Consider the following 19,092-nt stretch of genomic DNA (forward strand, 5'->3'; position numbering starts at 1 on the left):
AATTAGTGTTTGTATCTGGATCATGTAATCATTCATTATATATATGTGTATATATATATTCTTACTGTGTTAAATATTTTTCACTTATAATACATGAATATTAATTGTATGAGTTAAATGCCTATTTAACTTTATGTTAACATTTTTTATTTTTATTTTTTAAAGATTTTATTCATGTATTTGACAGAGAGAGAGAGAAAACAAGCAGAGGGAGCAGCAGAGGGAGAAGCAGGCTCTCCACTGAGCAGGGAGCCCCACGTGGGGCTTGATCCCAGGACTCGATCCCAGGACCCTGGGATCATGACTTGAGCAGAAGGCAGACGCTTAACCAACTGAGCCACCCAGGCGTCCCTATGTTAACATCTTTTAAGGAATTGAAGTATCCATTCTCTTCAACTGCCATTGGTATTTCCAAGCAAAGAAGAGGTAATCCCACTCTTGTTTAACAGAAAGGGACACTGAAGCCCGGTGTTTTATCAATCTGATTAGACCCTGTTTTCCTTAGTCCCTCAGGTCACGGTGGGGTCCAGCTTGACCTGGGCTTCCTTCTCTCTTCCAACTCCTGCTAAACATGCAGTATGTGCCCAATAAATGCCCCCCTTTGTAATAATAAACGCTTCATCAGCCTAGGGACAGAGTGGAGTGTCAGACACTGCAGGGTAAGGGAGGTAGACACCAGGTGCAGCATAAATCCTCAGTGTCGGTGCAGCTGGAACTCAAAAGAAATCATTGTTGAGGGGAACTGTTAAGCGCTTTTTAAACATGCTCCCGGATTGATGCTCTGTACTAGCCTCCTAGTTCACAGGGAACACTCACGACTAGTTGCTGGGGTCACCCTCAGGGCAGGAGTGAGTCCAGTAGGGAGCTATGCAGGCATATCAGTTCTCAACGACAAGCCAAGTGCTCACGAGGAATCCCTAGGGGAAGCACAGGCGCCTAATTCGTGCTCCTAGGTGACACAGTAATTACGCTTCTGGCCCGTCTCTGCGGGTGGGTAGGGTTGGAGATTCCTTTAGTTCCCTCACCGGATGGGGAAGGAGAGATCTCGATTTATTTTCCCATCTGGGAAATGGGGGCCGGGGGGGGACAAAAGTGGCCAGAGGACTTGCGCGGGTGGGCAGTCTGGCCGGCTCGCGGGAGCGGGCTTTCCTTCTCCCTCCCCCATCTCAGCTTCTTCAAGGATTAGGAATCCGACGCCTGGAAAGTTTGTTCCCGGGCCGCCAGAAGACCTCCCGGCGCGAACCCTCAAGGGGCTGGAACGGCCCCAAGAGGCCGGATAGGTGCGGGCGCGAACGTTCCGCGCGCCGACGTCCTCCCGCGCCCCGCTCCTCTCAACCTCCCGCTCCTCCTTCCCTCGCTCCTCCGGCTCCCCTCCTCCTCCGTCCCCGCCCCTCTCCTGCCCTCTCATTGGCCGAGCTGGCCGGCCGGGCCTCCCCGGGATTTAAAGGGCCCGCTCTCCGCGCCGCCCAGGGAGCCGCAGCTGGTCCCGGCCTTGCGGCCTGCGGGGGAGGCTGCCCGGAGGAGGCGGCGACGGTGGCGGCGGCGGTGCGTCCCCGGCCCCCAGGACCGCGGCTTCCTTCCTGCCAGGTAAGTCGCCAGCAGTCCGCGTGCGGCTGCCCGGCTCCCATCCTGAGCCGGCCTCCCCGCGCGGGTCTGCAGCGCGTGTCCTGGGGCCCCCTCTCCATCACCTTTCCCACTGCTCCAATTGCTACATCCCCTAGTGCCAACTTCACCTCCCTGCAGCTCCCGGGCTTGGGCAGAGCTTTGTTGGCGGCTGCAAGAGGCCAGGTGGGGGTGAGATGGGGCGCGCGGAGGATACAGGACACCCCCCACATCCGTAGAAGAAGAGATGCACACGGCCCCCAAGTGTCACAGGATCTCCCTCTTTGCCCTCCACACACAGTGACTCTACCTTGGAAACCAGGGGGGCCCCCGCATTTGATATGTGGGCCTAGAATGTACACCGTTCAATTACATCGGACCCGGACTGTTCACAGCATACGAGAGACACGGGTCCTTCATTCACCACAGGTCATGGGCTGTGTGTGTGTGCACCCAGGACGCCCATTCACACACACAGTTGGTGGCTCAGTCTGATGTACCTGACGTTCACACCCTCCCCCAGCCCCCCAGGACCACGACTCCACATGGACAGCCCCAAACTGAAATCTGAGTGTTCAAGTCCATCCCTTGAGCATGGTCTGCCCCATGGACATCCTGGCTCCCTCTGTCCCCACTTTGACAGGTCTGTCCATCTGTCCATCCATCCGTGGGGGTCCGCAATGGCCACTTTCAGCCGCCAGGAATTTTTCCAGCAACTGCTGCAGGGCTGTCTCCTGCCTACTGCCCAGCAGGGCCTTGACCAGATCTGGCTGCTCCTTGCCATCTGCCTCGCCTGCCGCCTCCTCTGGAGGCTTGGTAAGTGCTTGCCGCACCAGGTGCCGCCACACGAGGCCATATCACACCTACCACATTTCATCCATCCCAAGCCACATTTTATCCTGCTACATCTTGCCATGCCAAGCCGGACGCCAACGTGTCTAGCCCACCACATCCCACCAGCCCAAGTGCCATTCCATTACACCACGTCCCGCTATGCCCAGCCGCCCCATGCCACACCACACCAAGCTACGTCCTGCCATGGCGAGTCATGTCTTTCAGTACGCCTGGGTTCTGGGATTCTAGAAAGCTGAGCTTCTTGGATCTTGGGATCCTGAAATGTCTCCATCCCAAGGTTACAAGATTCTGGGATGCTGTCAGTTATAGAATCCCAAAGTACCATGTTACAGGGTTTGGGCATTTTGACAAATTGAAATTCTCACATCCTAGCCTTCCAAAATGCTGGCATTCTGGATTTCGAGACTCCGGGCATGATGAGATTTCTGGATTGTAGGATTCTGGAATGTTTCCACAATCGTGGCAAGCCTATATCCAAACGATAAGATTCCAAGTTCCCAAATTTCCCATAGGATGCTGAGAATTTTGGAAATCTGAGATTCAAAGCTTCTATTACTTTCTTTTTCTTTTCTTTTCTTTTTTTTTCAAGTTTATTATTATTACTTTTTTTAGTAATCTCTTCACCCAACGTGGGGCTCAAACTCATGACCCAAGATCAAGAGTTGCACGCTCCCCTGACTGAGCCAGCCAGGCGCCCCCCCCCTTTTTTCTTTTATTTTAAATGGATGTTTTTTTCCCCAGGTTCATCATTTTGAAATATTTCGAAGTTACTGAAAAGTTAAGCTGAGAGAATAATGTTATGAGCACCGATATATGCATTAGCAGATTCTCCAATTGTCAACATCTTGACACGTTCGCTCTATCTGTATATCAATCTACCTATCATCTTCCTAAATCTTGTGAAGAACGTGCTGACACTTCACCCCAAACCCTTCAGTGTGTGCGCCCCCCAAGAACAAGGACATCTTCCCCCAACAAGCACACCCTCCACCCTCACGTCTCAAGAAATGTAATCTGGGTGCAATAATAATTATCCAACAGAAGTTGATATTCACATTTCCCCCAGGGTTCCCAAAATGTCCTTTATAGATGTTTCTTTCCTTTAAACCCAAGCCCTGCCACCTCTCTGGCTCCCCTCTCAAACTCACTCGCTTCGGGGGCCCCCCTGCAATCTCACCGAACATTCCAGCCTCTCTTCTGCCCTCTGCCCACTTGCCCTCCCTTCCTCCCAGCCCACCCAACTTCCCTTTCCTGTTCTCTTTCTCTCTCTCTCTCTCTCTCGCCCCCGAAGGGTTGCCATCCTACCTGAAGCATGCAAGCACCGTGGCAGGTGGGTTCTTCAGCCTCTACCACTTCTTCCAGCTGCACATGGTTTGGGTCGTGCTGCTCAGCCTCCTGTGCTACCTCGTGCTGTTCCTCTGCCGACATTCCTCCCATCGCGGCGTCTTCCTCTCGGTCACCATCCTCATCTACCTACTCATGGGGTATGGGCACGAGTCCTCCTCCCCACGCCTTCGGCCAAGGGGCCAGCAGGGCCCCCAGGCCACTCCTCCATGAGGCTGTCCAGGACAAGGAGGGCATAGGGGATGGGGGGGCAATCTGGGAGACTGGTGCTTTCTGAAGGCTCCGGTACTGGACAGGCTGGGCTTGGGCTCCCCCTGGAGGAGGCAGTCCTGGAGAATTATTCCTCCAGGAGATTGTGCGGGACGGGAGGGGGGGGGATATATAGCCTTCTCTGCACCGTGGTTTCCCCCACTTTGTGGTCTCTGAGACCGTGGGAGTCATGGAGCCAAGACCACCTTTTTTCCGTAGTGAGATGCACATGGTGGACACTGTGACATGGCACAAGATGCGAGGTAGGCAGCCCTGGCCCTCTCACCTGCCCTGGTCGTCCTGCCCCACTCCACAGCTCCTAATTCCCCCAACCCTGTCTGTCCTTCCCCGCTTTTCTCCCTCATCCACCCGCCCCAGTGGACATGCGGGCCTCAGATTCCCCTTAAATCTGTGTCTCTCCCATGCCTCCCCCCCCCCCCCCCCCCCTCTTTGTCCTCCCCCCCCCCCCCCCCCCCCCCCCCCCCCCCCCCCCGCCGTTCGTCTGTCCTATCTCATGTATGCACGCGCCTGACACTTGAGTCAGGGCATCTGCCGGTCCTGGGCCCACCTGCTCACCTGCCTGTCTGACACCGTGCCCACCTGTTCACACTTGACCTCCTCTTTTCCTACCACCTCTCACCCGGTGCTCCCCATTCCCCAACGCGGACCTGCTCTTTGCCTGTCCACTTGACCATGGGCGCCACACATAGGGGCCCAGATGATCGTGGCCATGAAGGCGGTGTCTCTGGGCTTCGACCTGGACCGGGGCGAGGTGGGTGCCGTGCCCTCGCCCATGGAGTTCATGGGCTACCTCTACTTCGTGGGCACCATCGTCTTTGGGCCCTGGATATCCTTCCACAGCTACCTACAGGCTGTCCAAGGCCGCCCGCTGGTGAGGTCCTGGGTGGACAGGTGGGCAGGGACTGTGGGAGCCACCGTGGGGCAGTGTTCACGGAGCCTTGATCCCCACAGAGCCGCCGATGGCTGCAGAAGGTGGCCCGGAGCCTGGCGCTGGCCCTGCTGTGCCTTGTGCTGTCCACCTGTGTGGGCCCCTACCTCTTCCCATACTTCATCCCCCTTGATGGTGACCGCCTCCTTCGCAAGTGAGCACAGCCTTTGAGGCCTCTGCCCAACAGTGAGGGGGTTGGGTAGGGACTTGGGGTCTCCCCGGCTCTGAGCCTGTCTCTTAATCCTTCTATCTGTCTTCTGTTACTACAGCAAGAAACGCAAAGCCAGGTAAATGAAGGCAGGTGCTAAGGGCGAGTGGGGCTGACTGGGGGTTGGGGGGGTCACAGTCTGTGGCCGGTTTGTTCTGTAAGTCCGAGACTGGCCGACCATCTGTCCCACAGCTAGACAGAGACTGAGTGTCTATGGCTGTTGTTTGACCACGGTTGGCTCTGTGACTCTATATGACTGACACTCCCAACACATAACTGTGCCTGGCTGTCCATCTAGTCCACGGCTAGGAATAAATTATGTGACGACAATGGGGAGTGACAAGTATGTATTGGTGGGTGACGCCAACCTGCCTGTGACGCTGGCTGGGGGTGTATATGGGTTGTTTGCCCGTCAGCCACTCACCCTCCATGTGGGACTGGTGTTCCGGCTGTCTCGCTGTGCCATTGTCGATGATGGGATGTGTGCCTATCCCTGGATAAGATAAAGCGGGGTCGTCCATAACTCTGACTGGGAATGGGTCTGTTGTGTGTCTGTCTGTGATGGATTCCGCCTGTGAGTCTGCCTTCTCTGGCCACCTGGTGCTGTCTGGCTGAGGGCTCATGACCGACCGTGTGTCTGTGCCTGTCTGTGGGACCGACCATCCACCTCTGGTGCGACTGTAGGATTTCATCCGGCTGTTTGATTGTATGACCCAGTGCCCCACTCACTGGCCGCTGATGGTGGCTGATGCTGAATGAAGCTCCCAAAGGGTGGAAGGACTTGCCTGGGGTCACCCAGCTAAGCAGCCGGACATTATTCCCAGGCCCGATTCCAGAACCTACACTTTTTCCGGGACGCGGTCTCTTTTTCACCATGTCTGACTGTTCAGCTGACAGGATGACTGGATTGAGCGTAGCACTGTGTACGTGTACAAAGCAGGGTGCTTGGTGGTGTCTGTGCCGGAGTAAAGGACTCCGGGGTATCTTCCAGTCACTGGGTCAGACTGCAGAGCTGCGAGGCTGGGAGTCTGAGAGCGTTTGTGCCCGGCCCCGTGGCTGTGTCGGTGTGTGGCATGGTGAGGTCGGGCCTCTGATGGTGGCTGGGTCTGGATGTCTGGCCACGTGAGGCTACAGGACCGGGTCATACGGTAGGGCGGCTCACACTTCTGTTTGGGGCATACGTATGCGTGTGACTATCTTTTGCCGCCATGTTTCTGTCTTGTCTACAACAACTCCGGCCAGCCTCCAGGTCCTCTCTGACTCTCTTTCCTTTCTTCTCTGCTGCCTTCCTGAACCCTGGGGGCCCTAGGGGCACCATGGTAAGGTGAGTCTGCAGAGTGGGGCTGGGGATGCTGACACGTGGCGGGGTGTCATGCCGGGGGCCTAGGAGTGATCCCTCTCTCCCCCCCTACTTTCTCCCCAGGTGGCTGCGAGCCTACGAGAGTGCTGTCTCCTTCCACTTCAGCAACTATTTTGTGGGCTTTCTGTCCGAGGCCACGGCCACGTTGGCAGGGGCCGGCTTCACCGAGGAGAAGGATCACCTGGAATGGTGGGGAGGGCTGGGGGGGCCCCCCCTCCCACAGGGTGCTGCCTAGAGGAGCTGCAGGGAGGGGGGAGGGAGTCCCGGGGGAGGGAACCTCCAAGACGAAAGTATGGAGGTTAGATGGATGGGTTGAGACCCCAAATGAATTTGCAGGCCTCTTTTGCCTACAGGGACCTGACGGTGTCTAAGCCACTGAACGTGGAGCTGCCCCGGTCCATGGTAGAAGTTGTCACAAGCTGGAACCTGCCCATGTCTTATTGGCTAAATAACTGTGAGTCACCAAGTCACCACTCCAAGAGAGCTGGGAGTCCTCAACCCAGGCCCTTTTCCATTCATATATAACAAACATTTACTGAGAACCTATTGTGTACTAGGCACTGAAGATACTGCAGGGACGAGAAAAAAAAAAAAAAAAAGAACCAAAGTCCCTGGCCCCTGTGGAGTTGGCATTTTCGTGGGGCGAGCAGACAGAGAAAAAAAAAAAATATGTAATAGTTCAAGTAGTGACAGGTGCTATGGTAAAAAAAAAAAAAATGAAGCAGGTAAAGATGATCTGGGAGTGTTGGCAGGAGTGGGGGGAGGGAGTGTTGCAATTTTAAATAAATTAGCCAGAGCAAGTCCTACTGAGGAGGTGACATTTGAGCAAAGACCTGAGCAAGGTGAAAGAATAAGCAATGCCGACGTGTGGGGCAGGAGGGGAGCAGATGGAGGGAACAGCCAGTGCAAAGGCCCTGAGGCAGCACACTGGGCATGTGTCTGAGGAACAGGGAGGAGACCAGTGCAGTGGGAGCAGAGTGAGCGAGGGGACCAATGGCAGGAGGGGAGGGCAGAGAGGTGACAGGGGCCTGGAAGCCTTCATTGGCCACGGTGAGGATTGGGGCTTTTTCTCTGAGAAATGGAGGCACAGCAGGGGTGTGAGTGGGGCGGGGGCCGCTGAGGGCTGACTCAGGTTGTAACAGGGCCTTCTGGCTGCTGTGAGAGCAGACAGGGTGGAAGCTGTAAGGATGCCATGGCAGTAGTCCAAACAAGCTACGGTGGTGGTGGCAGGGGATGTGGAGAAGAGAGGGCAGATTCTGGATACGTTCTGAAGGTGGAACTGACAGGATTTGCTGAGAGTTTGCTTGTGGAATATGGGGGTGGGGGGGAAGAGCGAGGGTGATTCTAGGATTTTGCCCTGAGGACCTGGACGAATCTCTTGGACATTGGCTGAACTTGGGGGCGCTATGGGAGGAGCAGGTGGGGAGGGAAGATCAGGAGCTAAGTTTTGGACATGGGACGTTTGGGGCCATTATAAAGATTTTATCCTGGGGGCTCCAACAGGTTGCGGGTTCCTCGCCTTGCCCTCTGGCCCCCCGGGGAAGGGCAGAGGGGATCCCAGGAGACTCTTGACCCGCATCTCCCCCTTCCAGATGTTTTCAAGAATGCTCTCCGCCTGGGGACCTTCTCAGCGGTGCTGGTCACCTATGCGGCCAGTGCCCTCCTGCACGTGAGCAGGGCAGAGCGGGCTGTGGGGTGAGGAGAGCTGGGCGGGGGTGGGGGGGCAGGGCCTCCTCCTTACTCACCTCACTGCCCCCTGGGCCCTCCAGGGCTTCAGCTTCCATCTGGCCGCGGTGCTGCTGTCCCTGGCGTTTATCACTTACGTGGAACACGGTGAGTGCCGAGCCCAGCCCAGCAGATGGGACGGAAGGTGGGGACAGGGCTAGAACCACTGTCCCCTGAGGCTAACCTGACACCCCCCCCCCCCATTACCTCCCGGCATCCGCCCCAGTCCTCCGGAAGCGCCTGGCTCGGATCCTCAGTGCCTGCGTCTTGTCGAAACGGTGCCCACCAAACTGTTCGCACCAGCATCGCTTGGTGAGGGTTCAGCCCGGGCAACCTCATGCCCAACACTCCCCCTCAAAAACGTTACTTCCGTCTCCATCTTGTATCTGTCTCAGGGTGCCCAGCTTCCTCTTCTGGTGCCTGAGCAATCCCCAGAACCTCACTTCTACTCACTGGCATCCATTTCTCTCACAAACATTTATCAAGCCCCTGCTGTATACACACCTGGCATCCGTCTGCCCTTCCCCGCCCCTGAACATTTATTGAGCACTTGCTGACATCAGGCACTGTTCTAGGCACTGGAGACACAGTGGTGGACAAAAAAGACTAAAGTCCCAGCCCTATGGGACAACCATTTTAACAGATGAGACAGTAAATGTTTAAAGTCAGTAAAGTATAATAGTTTCTTAGATTGTGATGAATGCCAAGGAGAAAAGACATGAGGGAAAGGGGAAGGGAAGTATGGAGGGGGTGAGTGTCTTCAATTTTAAATAGGGAAGTGACTTTTGAGTTCTTTAACTGAAGGAGATGAGGCAGAGAAGCATTCCAGGCAAAGCGAGAACAATGGGTGTAAAAGCTCTGACATGGGAGAGAGCCTGGAATATTTGAGGGACAACAAGGAGGCCAGTGTGGCTTGAGCAGAGCAAGCGAAGGGGTAGAGTGATGGGTCTCGTAGGTCATGGTGGGAATTTGTTTCAGTTTGTTTTTTCATTGTTTGCAATAATATGGACAACCTCAGGTTTGTCTCCCACCCGGCAACCGACGTTTATCACCATAAGCCCCCAGCTCAAGCCCCTCCATTCTTCCTCTTCTGCCTGAGCAGTCGCATCTCCCCCTGGATGCCCTCAGGCTAACAGTACCCTCATCCTTGGATACCTCTGGAGCTCCCATAGGCAGTTCCAAACCATCTTTTTCCTACCCCAGGGGGTGCCCTGTGCCCTGGACATCCTCATTCCTGGGACCCACTGGGCCTTGTGCATCTCCCTGGGCTCCCCTGCCCAGGTGGGGCTGGGGGACAGTGAGTAGATCCAGCTGCCAAGCATATCCATCTGTCCCCCACAGGGCCTGGGGGTGCGAGCCTTAAACCTGCTCTTTGGGGCCCTGGCCATCTTCCACCTGGCCTACCTGGGCTCCCTGTTTGATGTCGATGTGGATGACACCACAGAGGAGCAGGTGAGGTGGGGCCCTGGGCTGGAGGTTACTTAGGGATGTGCTACCTGCTCATGGGAACCATGAGAACAAAGGTGAAGAGGCTGAGGCATTGAGGACCTGGTGTCATGTGTCCATCTAGCTTGCAAAGCTAGTGCTCCTCGCTCCTTCTTTCCCAGGGTCATTCTGGTTGATTTGTCCTGTAAGGGCTTTTATTAGGGTGAAGCGTGCAAACTATGTTTATTTTACTTATAAAATTTATTTTATGGAGATGGTGTGCAAAATCCAGGTTTTACTTTTTTTTAAAGATTCTATTTGAGAGAGAGAGAGAGAGAGAAAATGGGAGCAGAGGGAGGGGCAGAGGGAGAGGGAGAAGCAGGGTCCCTGCTGAGCAAGGACCCCAACGCAGGGGCTTGATCCTAGGACCCCAGGATCATGACCTGAGCCGAAGGCAGCCTCTTAACCAACTGAGCCACCCAGGTGTCCCCAGGTTTTACTTTTCAAAAAATTAATTATTTCATCATATTTTTGTTTAGGTAGAATTCGCAAGGTTTCTTTCTTATTTGATTAAGGAAGTATTTTTACTCAGGTTGAATGTGCAAACTCTGGATTCTGCTTTAAAAATGCACATTAAAATATATGTACTATTTTTATTCATGTGGAGTATGCACATTCCAGATTTTACTCCTTTTTAAATGAAAGACGATTTTAAAAATACTGTTTCTTCATATGGCTCTTGCAGGATCCAGGTTTTGCTTCTCTCTTAGTTGAATTTTTAATTTTTAATTGAAAATAAAACTTTTATTTTCTATTTTGTCATTAAAAACAATTTTTAATCTTCATTCAGGTTGAGTGTGCAAAATCTGGGTTTTATTTTTATTAAAACATTTAAAAATAGCTAATGCATATATCACAAGGTTCAAAAACAAAACAGTATTCAAGATGTTCAGGGAAAAGTCTTGCTCCTACTGTCTACTTCCCCTCTTACAGGTAACTACTTTTAATCATTTTATTAAAATATCCTTCTAAAATATAAGTGCAACAGTATATAATATATTTTAATTCCCTCCCTCACCCCAGGTTTTACCCTAAAATAACTCATGAATGAAACTGTTCTTGAAAATCTTCCACATAAGTACATGGAATGTCCTCATTCGTTTTCCATTGCGAGGATATGACAATATGACACAGTGTAGTTTGTTCCTTATCAGTGAACACCCAGGCGATTTCCAGCCCTTTCCTATTGCAAATGGTGTTGCAGCAAGTAATAATACCCCCGTACCCATGTGGATTCACACAGGTGCAGACAGGAACTATAGGACCTAGCCTCCATAGTTACAATGAAAAAGTTTCTTTTTTGCCTCCCCCACCAACCATGTGTGACCATATCTGTCGCCCTACCAACAGAGTGCCTCTCAGACTTCCTGGATAGGTTTGCTGGTTTGAGAGGAGGAAGATTATGAGTGAAGTTGAGTATCGTTTCATATATTTAAGAGCCAGTGGGGTTTTTCCTTAGTGAGAATGGCGTACTCTCCTCCTTTGCCAGTTTTTTTTTTCTTTTTGAAAAATCGCTTTCTAGGAGCTCCTCCTGTATTAGGGAGAGTATGGGGCAGAGGATGGAATTGCCTTGTTTTGTTTTTAAAATAATATTTAAAGAAGAAAACATGAAAGAAAAAAAACACACACACACCGGAATCTGCTTACCTTTTCTTTCTTTTTTTTTTTTTTTAAAGATTTTATTTATTCATTTGACAGAGAGAGAGACACAGCGAGAGAGGGGACACAAGCAGGGGGAGTGGGAAGGGAGAAGCAGGCTTCCCGCTGAGCAGGGAGCCCGATGCGGGGCTCGATCCCAGGACTCCGGGATCATGACCTGAGCCGAAGGCAGACGCTTAACGACTGAGCCACCCAGGCGCCCTCTGCTTACCTTTTCTATGTACCCAGTCTCTTCTCTGGGGCCTCACCTAGGGTTACCATGCAGTCACAGAAATGTCCTGGAACAAAGGATGGGTTTTCCTGAGACCTTTTTTCTTGCCAAGTGGGACTGTCACCTCTTTCTCTCCCACAGGGCTACGGCATGGCATACACTGTCCACAAGTGGTCAGAGCTCAGCTGGGCCAGTCACTGGGTCACTTTTGGATGTTGGATCTTCTATCGTCTCATAGGCTGAGGCACATCTGTGGACCCTCATAGCTCCCTCAAGACCCCTCAGGGTGCCAGCTCTGATGGGGGATGAGGGAAGGCCCTATCTCTAATTCTTGACCCCTCTCCATCCTTGACCCCCGACACCCCTACACACACACACACACACACACAATATTTCCATGCCTGTCGATCCCCACTCCACCACAAGGCGGGAAGGGGGTGGTCCCTGCTGGGGCCTGAGGTGGAGGATGCTCGGGGAAGCAGAGAGGGGGAGATCCAGGGCCTCCCCGCCTTCCTTCTCCCTTTTTATATACAGTTTGTTATTGTCAAATAAAAGTAGGAAAGATATAAAAGGCTCTTTCTTCACTGCTCAGTGGGGAATAGAATTGAGTGAGGAATGGGCACAGCACGGATAAAGGTTTGGAAGCTGGAAATCCTGAAGAGGGAGCAGGTCGTGATCGGTTCATGGTTTATTATTGTTCAGGGTTGGATGATGAGCCCGAGGACTGCACAGCCTGATTTGAGCGGAGCCAGGACACACTGGATAGTTGCATGTGCGGGGGGGCGGGGGGGGGGCTGATACTAGCTGATACCTGATACTAGCTGGCTGGAAAACTGATTGGTTTTCTGATTGGTTATTCTGACTAGGACAGGGAGGGGGAAAACAAGACAGATTGTGGGTTCTAACTGGATAGGAAGGTCTGGGATAGGTCTGGGTTTTGACTGCGCAGTCTGGGGTGCCCGCTGCCTTAGAGTTACGGAGTTCGGGTTGGCCCTTTAGAGTTGGCACAGGGAGACTAAGGGTCTCCATGCCAATTGGCCAGCAAGGCTGAGGAGCCTGGGTTTTGACTAGTTCTTCTGACTTTAAGTCGGGAGAGGTGGAGATGCCCGCTGAGGAGTTGAGCGCCCAGGGAGAGGGCAGAGGCACAGTGTACAAGATGTGATCTGCCTGTCATATTAAGTTTCCTTGCCGGCTCGGGCATTAGTATTGAGAGTGCGAGAGACTCATTGACTGCTCTGCCTAAAAAACGAGGGCAAAGGTGAGCGAACACAGAACAATGCTGACTCAACAGCAGATGGAAGATAAACACCCAATTTTCCGATACGACTGATTGACAATGGGATAGGGAAACTGAAGCCCGGACTCACTGCTGACGGGGTTCAGCCCCAAAACGCCCACCAACCTTGGCGGGTCCCAGCCTTCGCGCAACTCCTGACTGGGTCTCAACCAACAGCGAAAATGGCACCACGCATGGGGGCGGGGCCGGCGGCACAGGGAGAGCTCCTATTGGTTAGGAGCGGCACTGGCCGCCCTCCCAGCCCCTCCATTGGCCAGCTCCGTAAGGTGAGGAACCTGTGAGGGGATAAATCGGAACGAAGGAGTTTACGCAGCCAGCGCGCTAGCCTAGAGAGAGCCCGGAGCCTGCGAGCGAGGCCGCCAGGACCACGCTGCTGGGTGAGTGTCCTCCGCCCAGCCTGCCACTCCGTCCCCTAGCTCTCAGCTGCTAAACAGCCGGCCCTCGACGCCGGCGCTCGACCCTTCCTCTCCTCGCCCCCGCGCCGCCCCGTCCCACGCAGACACACACACTCCCACCGCCCCCCCTACGCGCCTGCGCGAGACCCCCTGCTACCGCGCGGTTGTCCGGACGACAGAGGATCTGCCTTCTCATTGGGCAGCTGGCCCAGAGGCTTCTGGTTCTAATTGGTGGTCTCTGAATTTGACCCTCGTTTTCCTGTTTAGAACTGCGCCCAAGACCCCTGCCTTCCGCTTTCCTCTTTCTCTCGCAGGTCGGTGGCCTTATGCACGATTTCAGGAAGGGTCTGGCTTTCCACACACTGAACCTGAGGGTTGTAGTTCTGATTAGTTTTCTCTCTCCTGTCCTGCAGTTTCCAGGACTATGGGGGAGGGAATAGCTTTCTGTTGAAAGATGCTAGACCCTGACCCCTGCAGTGGAACCCAGCCTGGTCGCTGTGTCTCCCCCAGCCGACTGTGACCCCTGAGGGTGGGGACCACGCCAGGCCCATGTGTGTCCCCTATCCGGGCATGATCAGTGAGAGCTGGGACCTAGTCTGGTTCTTGTGTCTGCCCACCAGACTGTGACCAATGAAGGCTAGAACCTGGCCTGGTTCCTGTGTCTTCCACATCATAGGACTCTTGGAGGACTTAAACAACCTTATAGTCATGATTTCAAAACAGCATATAATTAGATTACTTTTAATCCAGTCTATTAACTGATTATTTGAGTCCATTTACATGTCTTGTGATAATAAATTATTTGGATTTGATTTTATGATCTCGTTCTGTGCGTTCTATTTGCTCAGGTTTCTCTCTCTCTTTTTTTTTTCTCTCCTTTCTACTTATCCACACACAGCCATCAGCCTACAAAGACATGACCACCAACGCCAACCCCTTGCACCCATACTGGCCTCGACACCTGAGGCTGGACAACTTTGTGCCTAATGACTGCCCCACTTGGCATCTCCTGGCTGGCCTCTTCTCTGTCTCTGGGGTCTTGGTTGTGACCACGTGGCTGTTGTCAGGTCGTGCTGCGGTCGTCCCCCTGGGGACTTGGCGGCGACTGTCCCTGTGCTGGTTTGCCATATGTGGGTTCATTCACATGGTGATTGAGGGCTGGTTCAGCCTCTACCACGAAGACCTTCTTGGAGACCAAGCTTTCTTGTCCCAACTCTGTGAGTCCTGGGTTCTTTGATGTGCTGTGGGAGGGAATTTTCTGGGCAGGGATTGGCTTAGATGTTTATTTCACCCACCAACTCTAACGTTAATTTATTTTAAAAACGTATTCAACTTTTTTTGTTGGATATATATTCATATGGGTCCAAAAAAACCAAACCATTTAAAGAGGTGTGCAGTGAAAATCTACCTTCTGTCTACCAAGTTTCTGTAGTTATTAACCAATGTTAATAATTGTGTATGGTTTTTTCCAGGATTTATTTACACAAAATTACACGGATAAGCCTCAATTTACTATTTGTAAAAGAGGGATAACGGTAATACCCAAATATCTGTAAGTCACTTACAACAGTGTTGGCAGGGGAGCCTGCATGGCACAGTCCATTAAGCATCTGGCTCTTGGTTTCAGCTCAGGTCATGAGATCGAGCCCTGTGTCAGGCTCTGAGCTCAGCCTGGAGTCCACTTGAGATTCCCTCTCCCTCTCCCTCTGCCCCTCCTGCTCATGCACACACACTCTCTCTCTCTCAAATAAATCTTAAAAAAAAAAAAAAAGACTTTAAGAACAGTGTTGGCAGATAGTAGATGCCTTAATTGTTTATCGTCATCATCATCATTGTTTTTTTTTTCCCCTTCTATGCAAACAAATAGTAATATGGTATATACACCTCTGAACTTTGCTTTTTTTCAACGCGGTCACTCCTCATCAGTTCATAAAAAGCTTTCAAAGCGGGCGCCTGGGTGGCTCAGTTGGTTAAGCGACTGCCTTCGGCTCAGGTCATGATCCCGGAGTCCTGGGATCGAGTCCCACATCGGGCTCCCGGCTCAGCAGGGAGCCTGCTTCTCCCTCTGACCCTATCCCCTCTCATGCTGTTTCTCTCTCTCTCTCTCTCTCTCTCTCAAATAAATAAATAAATAAATAAAATCTTTAAAAAAAAAATCATAAAAAAAAAAAGCTTTCAAAGCATGGATGTTACAGAATTATTTGACTTGTCCAGTATTTTGGGGTATTTCCCTCCAATCTTTTTTTTTTCTTCAAGATTTTATTTATTTATTTGAGAGACAACAAGCAGAGCGAGAGGGAGAAGCAGACTCCCCGCTGAGCAGGGAGCCCAACGCGGGGCTCGATCCCAGGCCCCTGGGATCATGACCTGAGCCAAAGGCAGATGCTCAACCGACTGAGCCACCCAGGCACCCCCAATCTTTTGCTATTATAAATAATATTCCTTTTTGGCCTCATGAATAAATTATTTTTCTGCTATTCTTTTTTTTTTTTCAAAGATTTTATTTATTTGAGAGAGAGCACGTGCACACGAGCAGGGGGGAAGGGCAGAGGGAGAGGGAGAAGCAGACTCTTCACTGAGCAGGGAGCCCGACGTGGGACTCCATCCCAGGACCCTGAGATCATGACCTGAGCCGAAGGCAGATGCTTACTATTCTTATATAAAACTTTGATCTAACACAAGTCTGTGTGGAGATCTGCTTTCATTTCTCTTGGGTAAATATGGAAGAGAAGAATGGTAGGTGTGTGTTTAACTTTATGAAAAACTGCCAAACGGTTTTTAAAAATGGCTGCACCATTTTATTTTCCCACCAGCAGTATATGGGAGTTCTAGTTCTTCCACATCCTCACCAACACTTGGTATGGTCAGGTGTTTCTTCAGTTTTAGTCGTAGTGGATGCAAGTGATATCTCATTACGGTTTTAATTTGCTTTTTCTTAATAACTCATTAAAGTTTGAGCATGTTTCATATGTTGATTGACCATTTTGGAATCCTCTTTATTTTATTTAAAAAAATTTTTTTAATCCTCTTTTATGAAGAACCTATTCTTGTCTCCTGTCTGTTTTTATATTGAGTGGTCTTTTTCTTATTAATTCTCTGCTCATTTTTCACTCACTCATCTGTTCACCTTTGTGCTTGCTTGCTCGCTTGTGCGCTCTCTCTCTCTCTCTCTCTCTCTCTCACGCTCGCACACTCGCACACTCACTCACTCATTGGCTTCTTCACTCACCCCATCACCTACACTTGCCTTCTTTTATTCCACATTTACTGAATACCAGACATTCACAGCATTACTTATTGTTCTATGTCAGGTCCGCACACATTATCTTGTATACATATGTTCACTCTAGAATCCAGACAGCTACCCCACTTCTCAGATGAGGAAACTGAGGCATGGAGAGGTTATGAAGCCCACCTTACATGGGCCCTCAACTCTTGCACATCCAAGTTCCTTTTCTTGCCTTTATTCTTCATGTATGTCTCTTACCTTCTTCAGGGAAAGAGTATGCCAAAGGAGACAGCCGATACATCCTGTAAGTATTTGCCTCCATCAAGGGAGACCTCCATTGATTGGGGTGGGGGGTGAGTCGGGGAGTACTCATGGGGTGCCCTGTGGGTAGAGCACAGTGATGCCAGTGTTCCCCAACCCTTTCTCCCCCCACAGGAGTGACAACTTCACAATATGCATGGAGACCATCACAGCTTGCCTTTGGGGACCACTCAGCCTATGGGTGGTAATCGCCTTTCTCCGCCAGCAGCCCCTCCGCTTTGTCTTACAGCTCGTGGTCTCTGTGGGTGAGGAGAGGGCCCACACTGGGTGCTGGAGGGGTTGATGGGGGATCCACAGACACAGGGTATCTCTGCAGGGAGCATCGCTCAGTTGTGCCCATCCAGGGCTGAGTCAGGCTGAATGACATCCTCCTGAGGTTCTGGAACAGCCATGACCCTCTCGGTCTGTGTTCTCAAGTGGGAAAGGTTCATTTCCCCCTCCTCCTCCTTCATCACAGCGTCTCCTGTGAAGGTTATATGAGGTGGCGGGAAGCCCCTGGATCCTCCAGGGTTAGGATTCTGAGCTCCCTTCATCTGGCATTCAGTCCTCTTGTGTTCTTACATTGCTAGCTTTCTTTAGTTCTGGAATCATGCGCTGTCTTGAATTAAAGGATTTTGAGCTTCCTTAAATTCTGGAGATGGGAACTCTCCTGAGTTGAGAAATTCTCAGCTTCTGATTTCTGGAATTCTCACTTTTCTAATTCCTCAGATTTTCAGCTATATGATTTCAGAATTCTTAGCTCTCTAAATTTGGGAATCCTGAGCTCTGAGACCTTGAATGATGACTTAGAAAATGCCTTGGAATACCTTTTCCTCCTGACTGGGTTTCCCCTTCCCCTTCTGCCTCCCACAGGTCAAATCTATGGGGATGTGCTCTATTTTCTAACAGAGCACCGGGACGGATTCCAGCATGGGGAGCTGGGCCACCCACTCTACTTCTGGTTTTACTTTGTCTTCATGAATGGCCTGTGGCTGGTGCTGCCTGGAATCCTCGTGCTCGATTCTGTAAAGCAGCTCACTCATGCCCAGAGCATGCTGGACACCAAAACCACAATATCCAAGAGCAAGCTGAACTAATAAGTAGTAGGCTGGGCTTGAACACTGGACGATGAGGAACCCTCCACCAGGAAGAAGAGTCCAGTCCCATAGGTTGGGGGGACAAAGCAAATTGATCTGTCAAACTCGGGTTAATGGGTAAGCACCAGAAGGGCCAGAGGCAGGGACAAAAAAGGAGCTGTGTGGAGCTACGGCCAGGAGCCACTGGGACAAAGGTACAGAAGAAACTAGAAGGGCCATAATGGTGGCAGTTTTTAAAATCAGGAAATAAAAGATCTTGACCCTAACACTGAGAGATCTTTAATTACTAACCCCAGAGATGCCCTATGACTGACCCCACAAACCCCTCCCTCACTCACTCATTTCACAGACCACTGTTCTCTCAGCCATAGACCCCCCCCCCATTATCATCACTTAGACCTCCAATCTATAACCTCACGGGACCCCACAGAGTCCCGTGATGACTAATTAGATCCACGAGATGCCCATTATCTCACACCCTCAGTGTTCTCTCCAGAACACACTTTCTCATTTTTTGTAATATGGACAGGCTGAGAACTCGTGTCTCCTGATCAGGTGCCCCACAGACACCCCATCAATAACTCCATAGATCTTTCCTCACTCCCCTCAGACTCCCCCATTACTCCAAAGACCCCACCATCACTTACCCCACAGACACCCATCAGTACCCTAAAGATCCCCATCACTCACCCCAGAGACCCCAGAAAACTCACACAAGACCCATCACTCACTTCACATACCCCATAACTTACCCCAACAGGCCTCTAGTCATACACCCTACAACCCCATGACTCACCCCATAGACCCCCCTCATCGTGTATAACACAGACCCTCTCAGTCTCCCCACAAATCCCCTATTATTTACCCTATAGGCTGTCATTACTTACCCTACAAACCCCTCTAAACTCACCTTGCAGAATTTGTCACCTCATACCCCTCAGGTCCCCAATTACCCCACAGATCTTCCATCACTCACCCCGCATCCTATCCTGCAGACCACCTACCTATCATGTATCCACAGATTCTCATCATTCACCCCACAGATACCTCTCACCCTATAGACCCACCCCCATCGCTCCTCCCTTAGTCTCTCTGTCATTAACCTCACAGACCTTGAGTCATAAAAC

General features: G+C 51.6%; 2 protein-coding genes across 2 annotated transcripts; both read left to right on the top strand.

Annotated features, from left to right (window-relative positions):
* Window positions 1-388: 388 nt before the first annotated feature.
* On the top strand, window positions 389-12,210 carry PORCN (porcupine O-acyltransferase). Its single transcript, XM_035004101.1, has 16 exons — window positions 389-426; window positions 1,171-1,587; window positions 2,246-2,418; window positions 3,749-3,941; window positions 4,270-4,313; window positions 4,761-4,942; window positions 5,023-5,153; window positions 5,269-5,286; window positions 6,517-6,531; window positions 6,631-6,756; window positions 6,921-7,021; window positions 8,160-8,236; window positions 8,337-8,400; window positions 8,519-8,604; window positions 9,634-9,744; window positions 11,789-12,210. Exons 3-16 carry the CDS (start codon window positions 2,283-2,285, stop codon window positions 11,888-11,890), a joined length of 1,386 nt encoding a protein of 461 aa, XP_034859992.1. The 5' UTR covers window positions 389-426; window positions 1,171-1,587; window positions 2,246-2,282; the 3' UTR covers window positions 11,891-12,210.
* A 970-nt stretch (window positions 12,211-13,180) lies between these two features.
* On the top strand, window positions 13,181-18,231 carry EBP (EBP cholestenol delta-isomerase). Its single transcript, XM_035004112.1, has 5 exons — window positions 13,181-13,321; window positions 14,238-14,556; window positions 16,836-16,872; window positions 17,004-17,134; window positions 17,742-18,231. Exons 2-5 carry the CDS (start codon window positions 14,256-14,258, stop codon window positions 17,963-17,965), a joined length of 693 nt encoding a protein of 230 aa, XP_034860003.1. The 5' UTR covers window positions 13,181-13,321; window positions 14,238-14,255; the 3' UTR covers window positions 17,966-18,231.
* The last annotated feature ends 861 nt before the right edge of the window (window positions 18,232-19,092 follow it).

The sequence above is a fragment of the Mirounga leonina genome, unplaced genomic scaffold (genome assembly GCF_011800145.1).
Source record: "Mirounga leonina isolate KUSES-001 unplaced genomic scaffold, KU_Mleo_1.0 Mir_101609, whole genome shotgun sequence".
Classification (NCBI taxonomy): domain Eukaryota; kingdom Metazoa; phylum Chordata; class Mammalia; order Carnivora; family Phocidae; genus Mirounga; species Mirounga leonina.